This window comes from Pelophylax lessonae (genome assembly GCF_965119305.1).
Source record: "Pelophylax lessonae genome assembly, chromosome: 9".
NCBI lineage: Eukaryota > Metazoa > Chordata > Amphibia > Anura > Ranidae > Pelophylax > Pelophylax lessonae.
The window spans coordinates 170,552,030-170,564,043 of NC_138776.1; the positions used below are offsets into that span (position 1 = coordinate 170,552,030).

The 12,014-nt window shown below is 40.1% G+C and overlaps 1 protein-coding gene across 3 annotated transcripts in view; it reads right to left on the reverse strand.

Moving 5' to 3' along the window:
- Positions 1–12,014, reverse strand: part of GRID1 (glutamate ionotropic receptor delta type subunit 1) — a 1,530,549-nt gene that overhangs the window by 409,308 nt on the left and 1,109,227 nt on the right. For all 3 annotated transcript variants that reach the window (XM_082268262.1, XM_082268263.1, XM_082268264.1), the window contains exon 6: positions 4,430–4,603. In XM_082268262.1, coding sequence (XP_082124388.1) covers positions 4,430–4,603 — 174 coding nt within the window. The remainder of the gene's footprint in view (positions 1–4,429; positions 4,604–12,014) is intronic.

The window sequence follows — 12,014 nt, forward strand, 5'->3', positions numbered from 1 at the left end:
CAGTGCCTACAAGCCTTACCCTAATCTTCCCCTGTGCACACTTCTTATGGTGCTATCATAGCTAAATGCATTGTCAGTATGGCTACTGGAAATCCTTCCTTTTATAGTGAGGGGCAGACAAAATCCCCCTTATTGGCCCTTTCTACGCCAAGTGATCCAAGTTCAAAGGGCAGGAAGTGCATTAAGAATAGTTGGTTATTGCAAGTGCAACCCGGCATTAGTTTGACACTTTTGCAAAAAATCAGGATTTGCTTGAACCCATGTTAGACCCGAGCTCAAACCTTTTGTCTTTATTACCAATGGACAAATTTAGTCCAGCTGCTATTTATTTCTACTGCAGTTCACTACAGAAAATGGCATTCTATAATCATAAATAATAACACAAGACTTTTCAACATCTTTGGAATTAATAGGAAGGCAGGAAATCACAATAATGGTATCTACAAGGGAAAGAAATGGAGATCAATATTATCTCCTAGACGCCTTCAATGAAACGTTCAGTCTGTTGTATAATTAGAGGGAAAAGATTGCAAGGGATATTTTGCAATGCTTTTTCTGTATTCGCATAATTGACATAATTGGTCTCTTTTTTGCAATATTTGTAATATTGGTCTATATTTGTGTGGCAGGGAGAAATGCGTACTTTTTTTTTAATCCTCTGAAAACAGCTAATTACAAGAACATCAGAAAAATAATATTTATAGTATTTTTGCTGCCTGCTTTATATTGCAAACATATATACTAATTACGTACATTAGGACGGTTCTTTTATGAGCACCCTTGAGATTTGAGGAATATTAATGAGAGAAGTATCATTCCTGTTTCTGAAATGTATCTCGTATAAATAGGCACACACGGGCTTTATCAGCAAAAATAGTAATGGAAATATGCAAGGTGAAGTAAACCATAGCAACCTCCATGAACAACCATTAGTGATTAGTGTTCCTGGCAGCTACATCTTGTATATTCTGACAGCATCACCATTTTTCTGGAGCTGCCTATATGTTAGAAACCAGAACATAATACTTCATAACACATCTAATATGATAACGAGAATGGAAAATACTAATCATGGTCAAGGATATGGGATTTACATTACTCCTTTTCAGCAGACATGCACCAGCCAACTTCATGAGAAGGAATGTGACAGCTTGGAAAACCTTGACAACTAGTATTGGTCCCCTGACAAAAGACAATAAGAACTTCTTGTCATTTTTAAGGTGTTTATTGACATAGTGGGTCTAAAATAAAAGGAGACAATGACAATACTAACTTGCACCTAATATGAGGAAACAAAAAGTTAGTCACACCATTTATCCTCCTGGTAACTTAAAATAGAACCCTGGAGATGTTCTTGATCTTTCCTGAAGAACCACTGATTCTGAACCATGTGACCACAAATGTGGCAGACCATGGTTCAAATCTGTTACACTAGAAAGTCATCCAGTAGCACACTCTTACGTTTCTAACTGTGTATTCTGTGAATGTACAATTTTTATACTACTTTAAAATTATACAAATAACTATTATAACTGGCTCCTACCTGTCTCTGGTGTTATTCTAGGGAATTCTCTGATATGCACAGTCATTTTTTTGGTATAGAAATTGAGGCTGCTAAATCTTTTTGAATTTTCTGATTTATCCATTTATCTAAAGTAAACACTATACATATATCGAATGTCATCCGTTTCAGCAGGGACCAGTTGAATTTCGATCCATGTATGGGCTGGTTATGCACTAGTTGATCAATCAATTGCCTTGTGTACAAGCAGTCTGTCGGGTTTTTCCCGAAGAATCAGTGACTTTGGCTATAGCTGTCAACACTGATCATTGCATTCTTCTGATGGGGAGTAGCTCTTCAAAAATGGGTCTCCTATCAGCACTAAGTGTGCTGATAGGGGAATCAGCATTTTTTTTTTTGCAACCCACTGGTTGAACAAAAAAATGTTAATGTAAGGCTGGTGTGAAAGGGCTTTTGTTTTCACCAACATGAAAAAGGCTGATCAAAAGATGTTCAACTGCATGTCAATTGCACTTGTCAATAAATTCTGAGTAATCTCAGAATTCATTCAAACTGATGTCAAATTGATGCCATCAACATAAGCACAAAGCTTGTCAACACAGACCCTAAGGTTGGCCAAGCCATACATGGCTTTAACCGTGGGCTCCAGACCCCTTGCAACATTTTACCAATGATCAGGCAGTGTAGGACTTCTCTATTAACCTATAATAAACACTTTACACCTTTAAGCCTCGTACACACGATCAGATTATTGACAAATTAAAAGACGAATTTTGGTCCGTCTTTTGTTGCATGCTAGTCTATCGAAAGTGAAGAGGTTACTTTTATACAAACAATCTTGTATGACAGAATTCAACTTCAGAAGTGATGTATTGTGTTAAATTGTTTTGTACAGTATGTATTCTTTAATTTCCGAGCATGCAAAGTCTTGCTCTTACAATTTTTTTCGGACGAAAACTGTTCTAATCAAACAAAAATCAGATGTTGTGTTCACGTACAATAAAAATGTTATAGCCTGCACATCCAGTTTTAGTCGTACAAAAATTCGTAATGGGGTGTCAAAAGCACCATACCAACATCCCAAAAATCAACAGGTCGTTCGTCAGATGAAATTTTACTTTTACTTTTTACGATTTTCTTATCGTGTATACGGCCCTTTAGTGCGGATTCATATAACACACAAACAACAAACATGTTGAAATATTTCTGTGTGACCCAGCTATTACACTTCATTTCTTACTACTTTTATCCATATTAGTCAATGTGCTTTGAAGCATATGTATGTTAAAGAAGAACAACATCTTTACCAATAAAACCATATCTGCTGAACTAAATTTACTGGCCGTGCAATTGTTTTGCATAAGTTATATGCACATTGTTAAAGGGACAGTTTAAAATATCAACCGGATTAGTCAGCCCACTTAATGAACAGTGGAAATATTGGGGTTGATTTACTAACACTGGAGAGTGCAAAATCTGGTGCAGCTCTCCATAGAAACCAATCAGCTTCAAGGTTTTTTTCCGTTTTGTCAATGCCTAATTGAACAAGCTGAGGTTAGAAGCTGATTTGCTACCATGCACAACTTCATCAGATTATGCAATCTCCAGTTTTAGTAAATAAACCCCTTTGTGTCAGTCCTCCCACTTTTTCCTTTAAAAGACAATTATCTTAAAAACTTGGCTGTCTACCAAATTATACATGTGGCTTACAGACCCAAGCACTAGTCCAACAACAGTATTTGTTTATCTCCCTTTAATAAAAAAATTGCTTAGTTATAAATCAGTGCTGATAATGGACTGGTGTTTAACCTCCCTGGCGGTATGATTCTTTCCGATTTTAGGTGCTGAAAGCGTTACCATTATTTTGCATGTAATTCTTAAGAATGAGCAGCCCAAACCAACTATTTACATATGATTTTTTTTTTTAACTGTGCGTTCTTCTGTACAACATCTCGGGTATGATACAGTTTGAAACACAAAATCATAAATTATAATATAATAAATGACTATAAATAAGTTAAAGTATGTATGTATGTATGTATGTATATATACTATATATACATAAAAAGTACAGTAAAACTGCAGGAAAGGGCACTGGGGGGCAATCTAATGTGAATTTATTTTATTTTGAAAAGTATCAGTGTGTTTGGTGTGTTTTACTTTTGAATTTGCCGCCAGTTCCACCCCCCTGCGAGCTTCATGTCGCAGGAGACGGAAGCCGGGGCACAGAGAGCATCGGGAGGAAGATCCGCCCCTGCACACCGCCCGCACAATACATCGCTGGATCCCGGTGACAAGGTAAGTAACCCCTCTACCAGGATCCAGCGATGCTTCTGGTGGTACCCCGAGTGTGGCTTGGGGTTACCGCTTTTGGCACTGAAATTTAACCCCGAGCCACACTCGGGAATACCGCTAGGAAGGTTAAGTAAGCTATTACTGTTTGGTAGATAGCTAAAAATTTGCAATAGGAATCCTTTAATTTTTATTTCTAATGATTTCAATCCAAAGCTCCGAGCAGTTCTAATGAGTTATCAACCGCCCTAATTATTGCCCAGGTAGAGCATATTGAACTTAGGCCCATTCTTTTGCAGAAGAGAGGATAAGAGGGGGCATGACCATTACCAAAGTTATCTCAACCTAAGGAAGAGAAACATAAAGTGGTCCTGGACATTCCCCGTTCCTGCTGCACACACTTCTTAAAAAAAAATGAATTTTAAATCCTTCCTAACAAAGAACATGTAGCAAATATGAATAAATGATTTGGGGATTGCTTAAGCATGAACTGGTTTTTCATGTGACTATCAGTTATATTTTAACATATTTTGTTATATTCTTGTATGACAAATTGTTAATGAATTTTTTCTAGTGTTCTTAATACAATGCAGTTGAAAGAGTTTAGAAACTGACCTGTAACATTTGAAGATAGCCTTCTTGAGGGTCACAAGGAAGTGAAGCCACTCTGTGGTTATTACTCATACATCTGACATTATTTTCTTTCAGAGAAGGAAAGATTTGTCTTATAACAGTAATCCTTCCGAGAGCGCTGTGCACAAGCTCCACTATTTCAGCATCATTGATTTCCTAAAACAAAAGAGAGAGAGAATACGCAATTGGCATTTACAGCCTGCTTGTTTCTTCACACATAGTACAGTCAGAACATCACAGCTCTAAGAAAGGAATTATGTGCAGAAGTCCATGCTGATCAGTACTTGGCTGCTATGCATGACCTTTTGCACATGAACAATTCTGTATAAATCTGTGTAGCAAGTCAATGAATAAGTTAAATATATGCTAAACCCATTATTTAGGAGACCTGAGGAAGGCAAGAGCTGGTAGTCAACTTTTCTTTGAAATGCCTACATCTTTTATAAAACAGCTACACCAATACAAGTAGAAACAATGGAGGTGTGCATTTAAGGATGATTACTATAGAATGCTACAATGGGAATGAGACTAACCCCCCAATATTCTGCAACTAGAGATGAGCAAATTACTGTGGGAAGAATAATACCTAGCATATCAGTGAATCTGTGAATTAAGGATGGAATTCAGGATGTAGATTAGAATGTGTTTATAGTTACCAACAAGTATGTATATTTTGCTCTTTACTATGTAACCATACTTACCATGTTCACACACAGTTCATACTGATCTCTATATCCCGACTCAACACTCTATGCAGGACCAGATTTCTGGACAAGTAAGCCATGGCCTTGGACAGTAGTTATCATGAACACATTCCTGTGTTTTGTAAAAGGTTCCAGACTGCCATCCTTCTTACCTACTGCTCAAGTACAGAAAGCAGCACCAGGCCAAAACCAGATAACAGAGACCGAAATCATTATAATTGTTGCTACATTAAAATTAACTTGGACTTCTTCATACAGTTTTGATCTGGTGCTCCTTTCTGTATTTCTATGGTTTGAACTACTGTTGGGAGTTCATTGAGGGAAGCTTTGCTGTGTGGGAGCCACCTCACCAGAGATTCTGAGCTTGTTTGAAGTTTTCCTTCATCTGACTACACATGTAAATTTCTTTGAGTATGTCCTTCTGGAATCCTTTCTACAAGAGGAGGTGAGCTGTGAGGAGGTGAGCTGTGAGCTAGATAGGGGCAGACCAGTGGATGTGGTGCACTTGGATTTCGCTAAGGCGTTTGATACAGTTCCCCATAAGAGCTTAATTTATAAAATAAGGTCTGCAGGTATCGACAGCAGGGTTTGCTCTTGGATACGGAACTGGCTAAAAGGGCGTGTCCAAAGGGTGGTAATAAACAGCGCATACTCAGACTGGTCTGAGGTGGTAAGCGGGGTCCCCCAAGGCTCAGTCCTGGGACCAACCTTGTTCAATTTATTCATAAACAGCATTGAGGAAGGGATCAGTAGTTCGATATCAGTTTTGCAGATGACACAAAATTGGGCAGGGCAATAACTGCACAGCATGAAGCAGATATCCTACAGAATGACGTGGACAAAATTACGGAGTGGGCAACTACATGGAAAATGAGGTTTAATGTGGAGAAGTGTAAGGTTTTGCACTTGGGGACTAAAAACATAAAAACATAAAAGCACAATACACGTTAGGAGGGGAACCCTTGGGGGAATCAAAAATGGAGAAAGATCTGGGAGTCTTGGTTGATGATAGATTAGGCAATAGCATGCAATGTCAAGCGGCAGCTGCCAAAGCCAGCAGAATATTAGCATGCATAAAGAAAGGGATGTATTCCAGAGATAAGACTATATCCTTCCACTTTATAAAACTCTGGTCCGACCGCATCTGGAGTATTGTGTCCAGTTCTGGTCGCCAGTCCTCAGGAGGGATGTGTTGGAGCTGGAGAGAGTCCAGAGAAGGGCAACTAAACTGATTAGGGGATTGGAGGACCTTAATTATGAAGAGCGTCTGCAATCGCTTGATTTATTCTCCCTGGAGAAGAGACGCCTGAGGGGGGACATGATAGCAATTTATAAATATCTCAATGGGGATCTCAGCTTAGAAAAAAAGCTATTCAGTCGAAGGGATTGCATGAGGACTCGAGGGCATACAATGCACTTAGAGGAGAAGCATTTTAACCTCAGGCAACATGGGGGGTTCTTTACTGTTAGGGCTACAAGATTGTGGAATTCTCTACCACAAGAGGTGGTTTCTGCGGGAAGTATGGTGGCTTTCAAAAGACTCTTAGACGTACATCTCAAGGATCAGAACATTCAGGGCTATGTGAGGTGATTACAGCCACCCACATCTACACAGGTTAAACTGGATGGACTATTGTCTTTATTCAACCTCACCTACTATGTAACTATATGTAAGATTGTTTCAGCAGGCTCCTCATTGTTTCTGTTCCAATTAAGTTTGTAACTGTTGGTAGAACAGTGCACTGATTTCTTATATTTAACAAACTCTGTCACAATACACCTAGAACCATACAGCAGGCAGAATAGGATAACAGTTGATCTCACTGTCCTAGTTCTTGGTCCTAGGTTTATGAACATTGAGTGGGAAATCTGTCCTTCTGGCTCTCTACCTCCCGGCCTCAGCATTCTTAGTGTGGCTATGACTGAGGGTATCTAAGTTTGTTAGGCCTTATGCATACAGGATGTTTTTTCAGCTGTTTTGAGTGACGTCTGCCTTTTTTTTTTCTTGCCTCTAAGGCTTCATGTACACCCTGCCTACATTTACTGCAGCCGGGGTAGCGTTCCTATCCTGAATGCAATATTTCCATATTCAGGAGAGGAAGGTTGAAGCTCACCTAACTGTAGCATCTCCTAAACTCTGCTAAAAGCCTAGGTGTAGATTGACACATTGGGGTTGATTTACTACACAACTAAACTTTGACACATTGGGGTTTATTCACTAAACACAACTAGACGTTGCACTTTGCAATGTGCAGTTGCGCTCCAGAGTTTAGTAAATGAGCAGAAGCTCTGCTGACTTCAATCATCCAATCATGTGCAAGTAAAAAATGCTATATATTTTTTTTTGATTGTTTTCCTTGCACGTGATTGGGTATTCTTTGCAGAGTGAAGTTTTACCTCACTTTCTAAGTCCTGGAGAAAATGCACTTGCAGAGTGAAACTGCCCTTTGCAAAGTGCACAGGCTACTTGCCTTTAGCAAATCAACCCTATAGGCTTTTTTGGAGCTGAGTTTAGGAGCTTTGGCAAAAAAATGCCAAAAGCTCCTTAACTCCAGTTTAGAAGCTGCTAATGTACATGAAGCCTAAACGCCTCTGCATGTTAGCCTATGGTCAATGCACACATTTTTGGAGGAGGCAGAGGCATTGAAAAGCAGAGATAAAAACACTGAAAGTGCATCCAAGAGCAGCAGAGTTTTAGCAGAAAAAATGCTTGATGCTTTTAAACATGTGTAAACGTGACTAAACTTGCGTTAGCAAGGAAGATTCATTAATTTTGATGACCAGAATAAATTATTCTGGCATTAGCCATAAATTGGTGCACAATGCAGATTTAAAAATTGGGAGCATTCCTAATGACATAAAACAATTGTGTATGTTTTCATTACCAGATACACAACAGCAATATACAGGAGATTCAATTTTTAGTATTTATTTACAAACTGAACAACAAAAAGTTTACATGGTTTTTCAATTACATACAACCCTATTGGCCCTAGTTAAAATAGATCAAACCTAATCAATGACATCTTAAGCAACAGAGTTGCGGCATTCACTTAGTTTTACTCGAATACCAATAAACTTCTACACTATATTACCAAAAGTATTGGGACACCTGCTTTTACAATGGCATCCCAGTCTTATCCTATAGGGTTCAATATTGAGTTGGCCCACCCTTTGCAGATATAACAGCTTCAACTGTTCTGGGAAGGCTGTCCACAAGGTTTAAGAGTGTGTCTATGGGAATTTTTGATCATTCTTCCAGAAGCGCATTTGTGAGGTCAGGCACTGATGTTGAATGAGAAGGCCTGCCTCACAGTCTCCACTCTAATTCATCCCAAAGGTGTTCTATCGGGTTAAGGTCAGGACTCTGTGCAGGTCAGTAAAGTTCCTCCACCATAAACTCACTCATCCATATATATATAGACCTTGCTTTATGCACTGGTGCACAGTCAAGTTGAAACAGGAAGGACTAACACCAAACTGTTACCACAAAGTTGTGAGCATGAAATTGTACAAAATGTCTTGGTATGCTGATGCCTTAGAAGTGGACGCCAAGCCCAACCCCTGGAAAAACAACCCCACACCATAATTCCCCTCCACCAACTGATTTGGACCAGTGCACAAAGCAAAGTCCATAAAGATATGGATGAGCGAGTTTGGGGTGGAGGAACTTGACTTAACCCAATAGAACAGGGGTCTTCAAAGTATGGCCCTCCAGTTGTTCAGGAACTACAATTCCCATCATGCCTAGTTATGTCTGTGAATGTAAGAGTTTTACAATGCCTCATGGGATGTGTAGTTCCGCAACAGCTGGAGGGCCATAGTTTGATGATCCCTGCAATAGAACACCTTTGAGATTAATTAGAGCGGAGACTGCAAGCCAGGCCTTCTCGTCCACATCAGTGTCTGACCTTACAATTGTGCTTCTGGATTAATAGTCAAACATTCCCATAGACACACTCCAAAACCTTGTGGACAGCCTTCCCAGAAGAGTTGAAGCTATTATGGCTGCAAAGGGTGGGCCAACTCAATATTGAACCCCTACGGACTAAGACTGGGATGCCATTACATTTTTATGTACATGTAAAGGCTAGCATATATACTGTATGTATAAATATATATATATACAGTATCTCACAAAAGTGAGTACACCCCTCACATTTTTGTAAATATTTTATTATACCTTTCATGTAACAACACTGAAGAAATTACACTTTGCTACAAGGTAAAGTCGTGCTCAATAGGGTTTAGGTCTGGAGACATGCTTGGCCAGTCCATCACCTTTACCCTCAGCTTCTTTAGAAAGGCAGTGGTCGTCTTAGAGGTGTGTTTGGGGTCATTATCATGTTGGAATACTGCCCTGCTGCCAGTCTCCAAAGGGAGGGGATCATGCTTTACTTCAGTATGTCACAGTACATGTTGGCATTCATGGTTATCTCAATGAACTGTAGCTCCCCAGTGTCGGCAGCACTTATGCAGCCCCAGCCCATGACCCTCCCACCACCATGCTTGACTATAGGCAAGACACATTTGTCTTTGTACTCCTCACCTGGTTGCCACCACACACACTTGACACCATCTGAACCAAATAAGTTTATCTTGGTCTCATCAGACCACAGGATATGGTTCCAGTAATCCATGTCCTTAGTCTGCTTGTCTTCAGCAAGCTGTTTGCAGGCTTTCTTGAGCATCATCTTTAGAAGAGGCTTCCTTCTGGGAGGACAGCCATGCAGACCAATTTGATGCAGTGTGCGGCATATGGTCTGAGCACTGACAGGCTGACCCCTCACCCCTTCGACCTCTGCAGCAATGCTGGCAGCACTCATACGTCTACTTCCCAAAGACAACCTCTGGATATGATGCTGAGCACGTGCACTCAACTTCTTTGATCGACCATGGCGAGGTCTGTTCTGAGTGGAACCTGTCCTGTTAAACCACTGTATGGTCTTGGCCACCATGCTGCAGCTCAGTTTCAGGGTCTTGGCAATCTTCTTAAAGCCTAGGCCATCTTTATGTAGAGCAAAAATTATGTTTTCAGATCCTCAGAGAGTTCTTTGCCATGAGATGCCCTGTTGAACTTCCAGTGACCAGTATGAGAGAGTGAGAGTACTAAAACAAAATGTAACACACCTGAGACCTTGTAACATTAACGAGTCACATGACACCGGGGTGGGGAAAATGGCTAATTGGGTCCAATTCAGACATTTTCACTTAGGGGTGTACTCACTTTTGTTGCCAGCGGTTTAGACATTAATGGCTGTGTGTTGAGTTATTTTGAGGGGACAGCAACTTTGCACTTTATAACTCTATAATGTATCTATAATTTATAACTTTGTTATACAACCTGTACATTTACTACTTTACATTGTAGCAAAGTGGTATTTCTTCAGTGTTGTCCCATGAAAAGATATCATAAAATATTTACAAAAACATGAGGGGTGTACTCACTTCTGTTAGATACTGTACCTTACCAGAATAGATACTTCTGTAAGTGTTTTTAACCCCTGTGTGTCACAATGAATTGTCAATGCTGCACTTAGAGGTGCCTCCACAGTCACCAGATCTTAATCCAATAGAACACCTTTGGGATGTGGTGGAACGGAAGATTTGCATCATGGATGTGCAGCCGACAAATCTGCAGCAACTGTGTGATGCTATCATGTCAATATGGACCAAAATCTCTGAGGAATGTTTCCAACATCTTGTTGAATCCATGCCATGAAGAATTAAGGTAGTTCTGAAGGCAAGAGAGGGTCCAACCCGGTACTAGCAAGATGCACCTAATAAAGTGGCCAGTGAATAATATATATATATATATATATATATATACATACATATACATATATATATATACATATAGTTCAAAGGGAAACCACCACAATATTTGTATGAGGTAAATGCCCAGGTGCTTGACCTCAAAGAAATCTATACAAATTCAAAACAGGTATAGAGAAACTCATGGATCTTGCAGAAGAGATAAAGCAACAAAATGTTATTGTAGGCCCATCTTTTACTAAATAATAATAGTGTCAGAGGCATCCATTTTACAGCCAACAGACTCGTTATTCTACCTTCAGGACAATAAGATACCCTATTAAGGTAGGGAGAAGAAAGCTGCCACACTCTGATGGCATCACATAGGTACAAATTTATTAGCACAAAATAACCACAATGACAGTCCCTTCCTATCGAGCCTCCCCTATAACAGATTTCATTTGAATGCCCTTGTACCCTACTAAGGTAACAGCATCTTTAGAGTACCCACCTTTCTCTTGGGCTCCCAGGACCTCTTCCTTGCCCTGATGGTCTCTATTGTTCCTTGAGATCATGGTACAACAGGACAGGGACCAAGTCCCCCCCTGATTAAGAGGTTACCAAGGAAAACATTAACTAATTTGGAGATTAATTAAAAGGGTTGTAAAGGCAGAAGGTTTTTTATCTTAATGCATTCTATACATTAAGATTAAAAAAACCTTCTGTGTGCAGCAGCCCCCTTCAGCCCCCCTAATACTTACCTGAGCCCCATCTCAATTGTGCAATGTCCAGGAGTGCCTCAGCTGTTCCTCCTGATTGGCTGAGACACAGCAGTGGTGCCATTGGCTCTCGCTGATGTCAATCAAACTCAGTTAGCAAATGAGGAGAGAGAGGTGGTGGGGCCGAACCGTAGCTCCGTGTCTGAATGGATACACGGAGCTGCGCTCAGCTGCCCCCAAAGCAAGCTGCTTGCTGTGGGGGCACTTAACAGGAGGGAGGGGGCAGCAGTGCCAAAGAGGGACCCGAGAAATGGAGGATCTGGGCCACTCTGTGCAAAACCATTACACAGAGCAAGTGAGTATAACATGTTTGTTATTTTTATAGGAAAA